At 55.8% G+C, this 13,536-nt stretch overlaps 1 protein-coding gene across 1 annotated transcript in view; it reads right to left on the reverse strand.

Moving 5' to 3' along the window:
- Positions 1-13,180, reverse strand: part of KCNK3 (potassium two pore domain channel subfamily K member 3) — a 36,545-nt gene extending 23,365 nt beyond the window's left edge. Inside the window, exon 1 of the mRNA XM_065891360.1 lies at positions 12,839-13,180. Within this exon, the coding sequence (XP_065747432.1) occupies positions 12,839-13,121 (283 nt within the window). The 5' untranslated portion in view covers positions 13,122-13,180. The remainder of the gene's footprint in view (positions 1-12,838) is intronic.
- Positions 13,181-13,536: the final 356 nt, after the last annotated feature.

Raw genomic sequence — 13,536 nt, forward strand, 5'->3', positions numbered from 1 at the left:
TAAAAATTTAAGTTATATCACACCACAACCCTGCTTAAAACTTTCCAGTGGCTTCCATCACATGTAGAGTAAAATCCAAATTCTTGACCATGGCCTCCATGGCCCTGCAGGATCCAGTCCTCCCACGCTTCCACCCCTTCACTCAGCGTGCTGCAGGCACACTGCCCTTTCTGCTCCTGTCCCTCAAACATGTCAGCTCTGGCCTACCTGGGACTCCACGTTTGCTGTTCCCATGCTCCGCCCCCACCCTGGAAGGCTCCTCCTTGATCTTTGCATTTCACAGGCCCTCTCCCTGGAAGGCTTTCCCAGATGGCCCATCCCTCCTCTCCATCACTCTCTACCCCATTCTCTTGTTTTACTGACTCCTGGCACTTGTCACCATTGGGATGATTTTTTTTTTTTTTTTTGTGATCACATAATGTAGTTTATCAACTTCCTCTGGAATGTAGGCATGATGAGGACCGGGGCTGAGTCCCTAGGGCCCAGAACGGTGCCCAACACATGGAAGACGCTCAGAAAAAGAAAGAAAATGGAGGCATGACTGTGTGGGTGCTGGGGGAGTGGAAAGAGTCAGGAGGCCTGAGTTTGAGGACTGGCTCTGATATCGCACTGCTGGTGGCTGGGGCAGGCCATGCTCCATCTCCCCCTGCACCCTGCCCTGGTCTCAGTCTCCTCATCTGGAAGAGAGAAGGGTTGGGCTGAATTGGTGATTCTCGAAGAATCTGAAGGACGCCAGGAATTGCAGTAATGCCATCCACTGCCAAGCTGAGCCCTTATACTGCAAGAGCACGCTGGCGTCAGCACCCTGAACTGACCCCATTCCAGCCAAAGGTGGAGCAATGTGATCGTATGCTCTGCAACACACACATATCGCGTAATGGCCCAAGAACATTTTGAGATATCAAACCATTGTGAGGACCCATGCGGCTAACTCCAGCCGCTCAGAGGTCTAGCAGGTCACTGGTCTAGGTGGGATGTTGAAGGTTGGTCCACGAGCAGGACCTTAGCTCCCAGGACCCTGGAAGCCTCTGAGCTAGCCGAGGGCCTGGATTGTAGGAACAGCCACCAGTGCACTCATCCCAGGCCAGCTCAGGTCCAGGGGCAACCTGGGAAGAAAGACTGTCTGCAGCCTCTCTCCTGGCTACCCTCCTGCCTGCAAGTGCTGGCTGGGGTCAGCAGGCTCTCAGCACCACTGCTCCTCCCACACCCCATCCACAGACTACTGTGGGAGCTGCCAGCTGTTAGGGGGCCCCCCTTTCTGGGCGGGAGTCTCCCGCATTCCAGCTGTCCCAGGGGTTGGGGCAGTGGACTCGCTCTGCTGATAAGCAAGGCTGCGGCCACAGTCAGAAATGCTCTTTCCAGAAAGGGGTGATTGGAGGTCCTGGACAAGGCTCTGTTCTTGGGACTGGACACAGAAGAAGTCTCTCCAGGGCTCAGACATCATGCGGTGAAGTGGAGAGATTGTAACCCTGGGTAGCGAGCATCTCAGGAGGGGCTGGAAGCAGAGGCCAGGATTAGGTCCTGGCTGAGTTGGAGTAGAGATGGTCCGAGCTGTAAGGGGTTCAGACATCACCAGCCCAGTCCCTTGCAGACAAGGCCAGCGTGGGATGTGACTTGCTGTGGGTCTCACAGCCAGGCAGGAGCAGAGAAACAGCAGAAGGGTCTGTGTCCCCCACTTTCCTTAGCTCAGCTGTGCTACAACACCAGTCACAGCTCTGAGAAATGACACGTAGCCCACTGACGATCCTCAGGGGAAGACAGGGGACGTCAGGGCCTCTTTGGTGCCCAGGGAAGACAAGTGCTTAGGAGTCTGGGGCACTGAGATGGGCACCCAAGGGAAGGAGGTCTGCCACTGAGTTTACGTCCAGGTTTCTCTTCCTCTGGCCCCACTTGGAGGTAGACCAAGGACCAAGAGTAGCCCCGGAGGGTCTTCCTCTGTCTAGCCCTCATGGTGGAAAATCCACGATGCAAGGTCATGCTGAAGAGGGGCCACGCTGGCTCAGCCAGGCTAGAGCCCCCCACTTTGTTCCCAGGTGAGTGATACTCACACAGCTAAGGGGGCTGACCCCCTTCCCTGGGGTCACTTGAGAGCTAAGCCATGGAGGAGCCACCTCCTGTCCCATGACCCCCACTGAGACCCTCTCGGTCCCCTTCTCCTCTGGGAAGAGTAGGACCTGCCCTTCTCCTGGGGCCACCCGCTGTCTCCTGGGGCCTCTGCTACCTGGCTCACCCCAGGAGCTTTGGCTTGTGAACTCCAAAGATTCTTCCTCAGCTGCCCCTTGACTGTTTCTCAAGTCCCAAGGAAACCCAGAAAGAAAATGCTAGCTGCTGGCTGGCAAGTGGCCCAGCCTCCCAAGTACAGAACGCTGATTCGAATAAGCTCTCTTCTTTCCTGTGCTTCCCGAACCTGGCTGCAGATTTCCCTCATCAGGGGAGTTTTTAAAACTCACAGACTCCTGGGCTTAGCTCAGGCCCGGACACCCATTGCTCTGGCTCCAAATAACTACTGCTACGGGGACCAGCGTCCGACTCAGCATGCAGGGGCCATCTTCCCTGCCCTCCCCACTGCACGCCGGGGAGGAGGTGAGTTGCCAAGTCACCCCCAACCAGGCCCTTCTCTCACTCACTGGCTGTTCTTAAGAACCATCACTCTATTCTCATTTCTAGTCTCAGGTTTCCCTCCTGTTCAAATGCATGGAACTAAGGCCACTCCATGACGACTGCCACCCCCTGCCCCCCAGCACCATCCTCTTCACCCTCCATAGGCCAACACCCACTTCTACGATGCCCCAACATCCGGACCATCCAACCCACTTTCAGCTACGGGGTGCCAGAGCACTCCTCGGGGGAGAGCTTGGTCTTGGGGTTGGAAGGTCTGGACTTGACTCTTGCCTCCACATTCACTGGCTCTGTGTCACGGGAAGTGATCTTATGTTCTCAAGTCCAGTTTCTTCGTTGACACCTACACCTCTGGGTTGTTATGAGGTTCAGGAGAGATACTGTGTGACCAAGAGTTTTTTTTTTTTTTTTTGGCGCTACGTGGGCCTCTCACTGTTGTGGCCTCTCCCGCTGCGGAGCACAGGCTCCGGACGCGCAGGCTCAGCGGCCATGGCTCACGGGCCCAGCTGCTCCGCGGCATGTGGGATCTTCCCGGACCGGGGCACGAACCCGCGTCCCCTGCATCGGCAGGCGGACTCTCAACCACTGCGCCACCAGGAAGCCCCCAAGCGTTTTATAAAGCGAGTGCTGGGCCTGCTTTACACACCCCTGCTCGGCTGATTGCCAGCAGTGCACCTGTGCGGGCCTGCCCTGGCCCCTCGGAGCCTCAGGGTCCCCCTCTGTAAAATGGGAATAGTAATAGTGTCGCCTTCATAGGGTGGCTCTGAAGATTAAATGAGGTAATACATGTAACGGGCTCAGCCCAGAGAAACCTCCCAGTGAATGGCAGCCTTGGTTCATGACCGTGGAAACTGAGGCAGGCTCTGTGGGGTGTGGCGGCTTCATGTCAGGTCTAAGATCTGGACAGAATAGGTCCAAGGGAGAACGGATCTGTTGTGTCGATCTGAGACTTGCTCCTGCCTGGAACCACCCAGCCCTGCCTGCCCCCAGGGCCCTGGGGAACTCCCCTGCCCTGATGGGAGGACGGCACCGTCCTGGGGGAGAGGGCTGCCTCCTGTCTGAAGCCTGGCATCACCCTCTTGGGGCTGTTCAACCAGGGCCTGACAGTTCGGGTCTCTGGAGAGAGCCTCCCAGATGGTCCTGTGGCCAGCGGGCTGGAATGCGCCTCTCCGGATGTTTCTGCGATGGTTATTTCTGCATCGGAGCTGTGGTCAGGAGAGGCCCTGCACATTCCTGAAGAGGGACACTGAGTCCATGCCAAGCCGTGCAGCAGGGGCCTGGCGTTGTCTATGCAGAAAATGTCCACACAACAGTGGGGGACAGTATCATCTCCTTCAGCTCAGTGCTGTCCCAGGGCCTCCTGAACACCATCCATAAGCCTGGGTTTGGTCTAGGCTCCAGAGTGGATCTTTGGTCCAGAAAAGGAATCGTGGAGAGGGGAGGAAGTGAAAGCACTTCCTGGGGGCTGGCTGAGGTCTGCTGGGTGACCACGGTGGGGCTGAAGCTAGATAATCAGGATTCAGGTTGCCATTACCCTCTGGTTCAACTGGGGTCATGAGGCACCCACTAGTTCAACTGGGGAGACCCACTGGTTCAACTAGCATGATGGAGGCAGCTGGTGGTTCAATTGGGGTCATAGGGGCATTCCATCCTGATCCCTGGTCGGGATCCAGGCAGGAGAACACAGGTTGGAGTCTATCACTTCCCTCCTCCAGTTCTTGTCAAATCAAGTCCACCTCCCTCCAAGGTTGGCTCCGCCCACCTTTCCTTGGGCAGACTTATGGCCCCAGCCTAATTCATGCTGCTCCCTTACCCCAGAAAGCTCTCACTGCCAATCCTCACTTACTGGAGTTCTCATTCTTCATTTAAGCCTTCCTCAGGTACTACCTGCTCCAGGAAGCCTTCTCAGATCCTTATTCTGAGTTACTCCACTAGGATTTAGCATATATACCATTCAACTTGTGGTTTCAGGATTCCACCAGACCGGGGGCTCCTTGGGGAAGGATCTGGATCTTAGTTTTCTATTCTCTTGGTGCCTGGTAGAGTGTCTGGCACTCAGAAGATCTCAATGATTTTTAGTAAACTGAAAATGAAGTCTGGTAAACCTGAAATGAAGGCTAAAGCCAGTACTATTTGGAAGGTGACCCAGAGTGTCTGGGGGTCCCCAGGACGCAGATGAGTCCCACTCTGGGTACTCTAAGTCTCTAGGCTGCCTCTTTGAAGATCAAGAATCTAAGTATCTTAGGGTTGGTAAGAACCTTAAAAGTCACTTATTGAGGTCCCCAGTGTGATATATGGGTAGCGTGATCTTTTTGATGTGTCAACTTGGCTAGGCTAAAGCTCTGAGTTATCCAATTGAGCACTGATCCAGGGGTTGCTATGAAGGCATTTTGTAGATGTGATTAAAGTCCGTAATCAGTTGACTTTAAGTAAGGGAGATTATCCTAGATCACTGGGTGGGCCTGAATCAATCAGTTGAAAGACCTTAAGAGGTGAGCCAAGGCTTCCCTGAAGAAGAAGAAACTCTGCCTGTGAACAGCAGCTTCAGCCCAAGCTGGAGAGAGTTTCAGACTGTCCTTCCCGATGTCCTGCCATATAGATTTCACTCACCTAGCCAGCAACTACCATCACGTAAGTCAAGACACATAAGTCTATATATATATCCAGCTGGTTGTGTTTCTCTGATTGAACACAGGTTACCTCTGCATCTACTTCCTCTGGAGCAAACCAAAGCCCTGCCCCAGCCTCAGAGGAGGGTCCACCAGCTCTGAGGCCATTGGCTCTGACACTCCATGACCAGATTCCTAAGGACCTTTCCAGCTCTACACAATCTTGTTCTTAAAACCACAGTCCCCACCTCAGGTCTGTTCTCGGAAGTCAGGTCTCCAGGTTATTTAGATCCTTGCTACTCAAAGTGTAAACCACAGATCAACAGCATCAGTGTCCCTTGGGGGCCTTGTGAGAATTATAGACTCTCAGGCCCCATCCCAGACCTACTGGTTCAGAATCTGCATTTAAACAAGATCAACCAAATCGTCAGAGGTGACCAAGGGAGAAGTACTAATGTAGAGAATTCCGTACTGCTGAGCTAGCCTTCTCTAGTTCCCCCTGGGGAACACCTCCTTTGTACAAATGGGGAGACTGAAGCCCAGCAGGGTATGCCTATGCCTCTCATGAGTAGGGGGAAAGCAGAGAGAGAGAGAGAGAGAGAGAGAGAGAGAGAATGATTTGTCTAAGGGGAGAGAAAGAACCCAGTTTCTAGCTCCCACCCCGGCTCCTGCCTTATATTCCCTGCATCCATACACTCTCTTCACAAAGGCGACCCTGTGTGTCACTGGAAGAGGCGGGAGTGGGAAGCAGGGTGGTAAGGAGCTGGCTTTGGTGAAGGGGGAGCGTGGGAAGTCGGCCCCGGCGTGGTGGGGATCCCAGGGGCCACAGAACCAGGAGGACCAAAGCTGTCGGCTCCAGGTAGTAGCTGAAGCCAGCTCTGGAAATGGGAAAGTGAAGGCGTGACTGCAGCAGTAGGGGCTCGGGGTGGCTCCAGGTGAGGGGCAGGTCTCCGGGAGCCACCTGGGAGCTGCCTGAGCACGGGCAGTTTCTGGACAACGGGGAAGTGTGGACAGACTGGGAGGTGGCCGCATCAGCTGGGCCGGTGACTGCTTCACGATACGCATTTGTCACGTGCTGAGGACCAGAGCCTAACAAAGGGGTGAGGAGGGGGCCCCAGGCAAGCAGGACAGGCCGGCTGGCAGTCTGCTTTCTTCTCTATGAGCCTGGGGGTGGGGTGGTGAACAACACAGAAGGAGGCATCAGTAAACAGGGTTCCCTTCTTCTCCAATCAGAATTTTAGTTTCCACACTGTAAAATGAGAGAGGTGGAGCTAACTAATTTCTCTTTGGGCTAAATGCTCTACCCATAGTCCTGAGGATGCGATATCCTGAAGCTGAGGTCACAGCTGAGTGCCCTGCATGACCCTGATACCCATCCTCCATTGTCTGTGACATTCATACGAGAGGGACAGCAGAGCCTCCGTGGGGAGCAGGGCGCTGTACGACTCCATGAAAGGTACTTCCTACAGCCCTGGGTGTAAAGCCCTGTTACTGTCATTTTATATTTGTAGGGTCCTGGGCCAATGTTTGAACCTCTCTGAGCTTTTTTTCCCTTGACCATACAGGATGATAATGCCTGCCCTCCCAGGGCAGTTGTGGGAATGCAGGAGGTGAGAAGTGCCTCGGACAGAGCCTGACGTGTTATAGACACGTCCGTTCCCTGCATCCAAGGCAGGGGTGGGGTGGGAGGGAGGGAGTGCCCATCCTGGGTCTCTGCTGAGGTTTGCCTAAACTCATCATGATCTCAGTCAGAGCTGGGTCTCTTCCCTTGCTGCTGGCTGACGGCAGGGAAATCGTTTTTACATTTTTTTATTACAAAATCAACTCACAGATTTACCGTTTGTGCTGCCAGCTGAAAGCTGTTTCTAGTGGTGATTTGCACTACATTCATCTGTGCTTGTTTATGTTTTCTTTGAAAATACTTATTGTGTTTGTCCTGTCCCCACTGTGGCCAGGCATGTGCCTGCTATTTCCGTCCTATTCTGGCCCCCATTCCCTCCATGTCTCTAGCCCCGAATCACGACGTGTGGGAGCTGGACGTGCAGGCAGGAGGCATGGCAGCCAGAAGGACCTCTGGTCGAATACGTCCACTCTGTAGATGAAGAAACTGGTGGTCATAGAGGACCAGCAGCTAAGCTAAGCGGAACTGGAACTTTTGTCCTCTTGCTCCAAGCCAGGATGGGTTCTACCACTGCACCTCACTCTCCCTGACTGGTTTGCTGCAGGGCCTGCCTGCTCAGAGGAGGGAGCATTGCCCCTGAGCCTGGGTGTCAGGCAGACTCTAGGCACGAGTGAGGATCTAGGAAGCCTGGGATGGGGGAGTGAGATTAGGAGGATAAAGGGAAGGGTGTGGCAGCCTCTGGCCCCCAGTCCTACTGTCCCCACCTGTTAGGAAGGAGTAGAGGTGCTGTGGTCATAGTAATCCTTGGGAAACAGACCAGTTCCCTTCTGTAGGGAAAGTGATAATACATGAGAAATGGTAACACTTAAAATTGTAGATACTGTTTATTAAGTACATACTCTGTACCAGGCACTTCTTTCACGTTATCCCATTTAATCCTAGGAGGAAGATATTATTCTCCCATATAGTAAATGACAAAGCAAGTTCAGAGAGACTAAGTAACTTGTCCAAAGTGACACAACTAGTAGCAGGCGGTGGAGGTGGCGAGCGGAGAGGGGGATTGAGTGATGAAGCCAGGCACTCGGGCTTCTAAGCCAGCACCCGTGTTCATATGCCACCCTCAGGAAAGGCTGTACAGTTGAAGCAGAGGGGTGGTCTGTGGGCAGCGAGGAAGGAAATACTGACTGAGAGTGGACAGTGGGACCGTCTCAGGCTGGACTGCCCCTCCATCCCCCGGGAAGTCGAGAGAGTACTGGGGACAGCTGAGTGATAAGCGGACGGAGGCCCTGGTGCTAAGAGCAAAGTGGGGGTCGTGAGGAAAACAGGCTGGGGTGATGGAGAGATCTTTAGTCTAGGCACCCAAAGGGTTGTACCTGCGACTTGCTGTGTGAATTTGGGCAAGTCACTCACCTCTCTGGATGTCTGGATGACTGCTACTGTCTCCTTTCACTTTTTTATTTGAGGACTCTTGGATTTTGGCGGGTGGCAGGTCACTCCTATACTTTCCTCCTTCTTAGAAAGATGTAAGAAGTACAGGTTCCCTCATGAGCTACCTGCTTGAATTCACAATCTAAGGATTCCCAGGCCATGTGGTGGGCGATGCGAGCCTGTGCTCTGCTGGAAGCTGGGGAGAAAGCAGAACAGAAGGTTTTCTGTCCCAGCTCAATCAGCTTAATCAATCACCTGGCCTCTTGTTGCCTTAGAGCCACAAGGAATCCAGGGACCTGCGGTGGGAGAACGGGCACCTGTGAGCCCATGGCAGTCTCCGGGAGGGCCTGGTGCTGGGCACAGTTGTGGCACGTGGTCTGGGTTGGTCAGGGGCCAGTGTGCAGGGGAGCCAGAGGCCCTCTCTTTCTGGGGAGGATTTCGCCAGAGGAAGAGACAAGCCTTGGCTACTTGGCGTCCCCAAAGTACAAGGGTCTGGGCTGGGTTCTTGAAGTAGAGAAAGAAATGGTAAAAAAATACAGGGCATGGGACTCAGAGAGGCTCCACTGAATCTATACTTTCAAGTCACAAGGCCATGGTGAGTCATTTACACTCAGAGCCTTAGGTTCCACCACTGAAAAATGGGAATAGTAATGCCCATCTTGAAGGGGTGGGGAGAGAACTGAACGGGAATATAAATGAAGCGTCTTGTGTACAGGCTGCCGAAGCGTAGTTAACAAATGGTGGCTGCCATTGGTATTGTTGTCGTTGCTGTTAATAATAATAATAAATAGAGAAGCAGTCTGCACAAGTGGAAGGAGCGGGGGCCTGCGAGTCAGGTTTGACTACCCTACTCCCATCACCTCTTTGCTTCCTTCTCGGTAAGAGGAGGGGGTGGCACCAGCTGATCTCAAGGCCCTTTCCTGCTCTGACAGCCTCCAGGCTATGAATAGATGTGGCTGGGGCCCCGGAGGAGCCTAATGACTCAACAGCTAGAGAGGTTAAACTTGCCCAAAAAAGAGTTTTCCTTCGCTTGATGAACTTAGGGCCCGACAAAGGAAGGGTTTCCTGTCTGGGAGACTAGGGACGAGGGAGCTGGAGGAATCCTCGCAGTCCGTGGTGACTGTGAGTAACCAGGTGAATGACCAGCTCAGACCCTGCTGACCCTCAACCAATCAGGGCTGCCCATGAGCGCCCTGCAAGCCGGCATGATTGAGCACGTCATGGCCATGCCGATCCTGGCTGGCTTTGGGCTTCACAGCATATGGAGGCAGAGGAAGCGGCCAAGAAACCAGCAGGGGAAGGAACACTGGGCTTAGAGTCGGGAGTCCCTGCTTCTCGCTCTAAGTAAGTCCGCTGCTCAGCAGCTGCGTGACTTTGAGGGGGTCCCTTCCCCTTCCTGAGCCTCCATGCCTTCCTCTGTGCAAGGGAGCTAGCGGTACCTGCCCTGGCAACTCCCCTGAGCTATGAAGGCTGAGACTCAAGAAATGAGATGAAAGTGCATTGTGATCACTAAGGCACCGAAGGAATGGGAAATTTTGTCATTATTCTATCCCAAAGGGACTCCCAGTCTCTCAGGAGACCCATTTGTGTCCCCAAAGGGGTCAGGTGGACACAGACTGCTGCCTTTGGGTTTTGGGTCAAGATCAGTCTCATATAGGGCCCTTTCCAACCATCTGATCACAGCCCAGAGAGCTGTTTCTTAGATCTGAGCCCATATGGACAGCTCCCAGCCAGGTATCATAGCCAGAGTGAGAGGTGACAAAAAGCCAGTGATGGTTGGGTGGGGCAGAGTGGGCAGTGCCAGTCTAGGGCCCCCACAGAACTAGGGTGGTTCTTTGATGCTCTCTTTCTCTTGCCAAGCTCCTTATAAATAAAGAAAATCAGGGTTTCCCTGGTGGCGCAGTGGTTGAGAGTCCGCCTGCCGATGCAGAGGACGCGGGTTCGTGCCCGGTTCCGGGAAGATCCCACATGCCGCGGAGCGGCTGGGCCCGTGAGCCATGGCTGCTGAGCCTGTGCGTCCGGAGCCTGTGCTCCACAACGGGAGAGGCCACGACAGTGAGAGGCTCGCACACCGCAAAAACAAACAAACAAACAAAAATCATCAGAACCACACTCTGTCTTCCTCTACCCCCAGCTTTTAGCATCTCTCTTGGTGAGGACTACGAACACTTTGGGAAACGGCAGGGATGGAGGGGAAGGATGATGCCGTCTCACTTCTGCACACCTTAAACCCATCAGTAGCATTCTCTGAGTGCTCCTGTGTCTTGCTGGGTACTGTGCCGGCACTGCGAGCACGGAGATGGGAACCACAGGGCCCTGCCCCCATGGAGGTTAATTACACCCCCTGTGGTTAAAGAGACCAAATACACCCCCTGACATGTAAACAGCTGTGCAAAACAGCCTACACTGTGTCACTCAGCTGGTCTTGACAGTAAGTCCTGCAGTCATCCAGAGCCAGTGGCCTGGGATGGTCTGGAAGACTTCAAGGAGGAGATGGGATTTGAACCGGACCTGGAAGGTTAGCTTGGACAAGATAAATAGAAGACAGAGAAAAAGGCATGCCAGATAGGCACACTTCAGGTGTTCTCGAGGGACAGTTGGGCTGCAGTGGAGAGATCATGTCAGTAAGAAGTGAGAAATTAAGTTGGACATAGAGATTGCAGCCAGGTATGAGGTCCTGAAAATTTGGGATGAGGAGTATGGATTCATGGATTACATGGGCAGCAGGGGGGCATTGAGGGCTTCTGAGAAGGGTGTTGGTATGGTCAGAGCTGTGCTTTGGGGAGATGCTTTCTGGCAGCATTATCTTCGGGAGCTTGCCCTAAGGGGGAATGAGGCTGGAGGCAAGGAGGTCAGTTGGGTGGTTACTGTGGAGCTGGGGACCAGGGTACTGAGAAAGATGGGGCACACACCAAGGGTGAGATGTGTGGGGAGAGAGAGAGGGAAGGTCTAAGGACCTGCAGTGCTCCTGAAACCCTGGCAGGTGGCAGGGAGGTGGGAGAGGGGAGGAGACGCCAGACAAAACCCAGCCTGGTCCTTCCCAGGAAAGCAGGCTCCTCTTTGGGCAGACCTGAGTCTGACCATCCTGCACTAAACTCACAGCATCAGCAGGACCCAGAGGTGCCCCCACTTGGGCCACATCCACTCCTGGGGTCCTTTTCATCATCTTCCAGAAACCACATAGCATAGCTCCCTGCGGTCTCCAGAGAGCAGCAGAATCTCGGGACAGTCCTGCAGTGGACAAACGGCAGGGACGGCGTCCAGTACTGCCTTTTACCCCTCTCGGCTCCTGTTGACTCCCAGGAAAACACTGCCATCTTGTCATGGGCTATGCCAAATGGCAATGAGCCCGTGGGAGCTCAGCCAAGGCTAGGAGGAGGACCAGGGAGAGGAGAAGGAATGGGAAAGATGGAGGAAACAGCTCCTGGACGCATCCTAGTGAGCTCTGGGGGAAGGTGGGCTGGGAGCACATCAGGACCCGGAGGAGCCCTGGCCAAACCCTCATTGTCTGGAGGTGAACTTGAGACTCGGGCAGGGGAAGGGACTTGCCCAAGGTCATACAATGGGACAAGTAATGGAGCTGGGCTGGAATTATAGTCTTGGGAGTGGGTAAGGTGTTTATCCCTGTTTGGACATCTGAATAGCACATCAAGGGCCTCACTGGAGATTCTTTCTTGGATACCCAATTGTGCGCCTTGTGTGTGTGCCCGTGTATGTCCTGTGTGAGCTTGCGTGTGTGCCTGTCTGTGCACCTGTGCCTATACTGTGAGAAAGTCCGGGTGTGTGTGGCCTCCTACACTGAGGTCTGCCCTGGCTGGAAGAAGAGAACTGGGGCCATTCCTGTGAGGTGACTGTTTTCCTGGGACAGCAGTAAAGAAGGCAGACAGGGCTGGGTCTGGCTTCCAGCACCAGCTCTGCTGCCCTAAGAAAATTAAAGGCACTGGCTGGCAGAGCCTAAACTCCTGGCGCTGGGCACACACGTGCATGCAAACACGCACACACACACACACACACACACACACCCCAAGAAGTACTCATAGCCACAGTTATGGAGTGTTCCAGGCACCCAGAGCGGCCCCGTGTGCCTCAGAGTGCCAAGTACCTGCATCCACACGTCTCCCTGAAGCCCCAGTCGGTGTAGACACGCTGGGGTCCGGGAGCCGATCTGCAAGGACACGGAGGAGTCGAGCGTTCCCCACCACTTACACTCGGCGCCCTGCTCCAGGGCCTGGCGCGGCCACACCCCTCCTCCCCAGCCGCCGCCCGTCGTTCCTGCCCCTCTCACACACTTCAGAGTCCCCTGGGGCCCTCTCGCAGCCTGGCAGGGACAAGTTAGGGCTGGCCCTGCTGGAGAGTCAAGTCCGGAGCCAGGATTCGACGCCTCCCCCGAGCCCTGTCCCTACGGAGCAGACACGTCAGGCTGAACTCGGGTTTCTGGGAGCGCGGGGTTCGGCGCCTAGACCCTCTCCGGGGGAACCCCCCAGCCCCAGCCGGCTCCGGACTACCCCAGAACCCGGCGCCCAGCCCCCGGGTCCCCGCCCCCCGCCCGGCGAGTAGTTACCGATGGTGGTGATGACGGTGATGGCGAAGTAGAAGGAGCCGGCGAAGCGCCACTGCACGCCGGCCTTGTGCGGCTTGAGGCGCAGCACGACGCGCTCGAGCTCCTCGTAGCCGCCCTGGCTGAGGTTGTAGCGCGCCCGCAGCTCCTGCTGCCGCAGCTCCAGCCGCTGCCGCTCGATCATCTCTGGCTCCGACTCGAGCGCGTCGAAGACCGCGGCGCCCACCAGCAGGTAGGTGAATGTGCACACGATGAGCGCCAGCGTGCGCACGTTCTGCCGCTTCATCGTCCCGCCCGGGCCGCCGCCGGCCCCCCGGCGCCCCCGGCCCGCGCCCCGGCCCCGGCCGCCGCTGCTGCTGCCCCGGAGGCGGCCTGGGGCATGGCTGCGCTCGCTGCTCCCCGCTCCGGGCACCCACTCCGCGCCCCGGGGCCGCAGCCGCCAACGCCGCCGCCGCCGCCGCCGCGGAGCTGTCCCTTCAGCACCACCCACCGCCCTCCTCCGCCCGGCCCCGCTCCCGCCCCCCGCCCCCCGCCCGCAGGCCGCCTCCTCCCGCCAGCCCTCCCGCCCAGCCAAATAAGGACTGGGGAGACGCGCCGAGGGAGGGAGGAGGGGGGGGCTGCCGGCGGGGGAGGGGAGGGGAGCGACGGGAGAGCAGCGGAGAGACCGGGCAGGACAGAGAGCGAGAGAGAGGGAGAGACCC

The sequence above is a fragment of the Phocoena phocoena genome, chromosome 14 (assembly GCF_963924675.1).
Source record: "Phocoena phocoena chromosome 14, mPhoPho1.1, whole genome shotgun sequence".
NCBI lineage: Eukaryota > Metazoa > Chordata > Mammalia > Artiodactyla > Phocoenidae > Phocoena > Phocoena phocoena.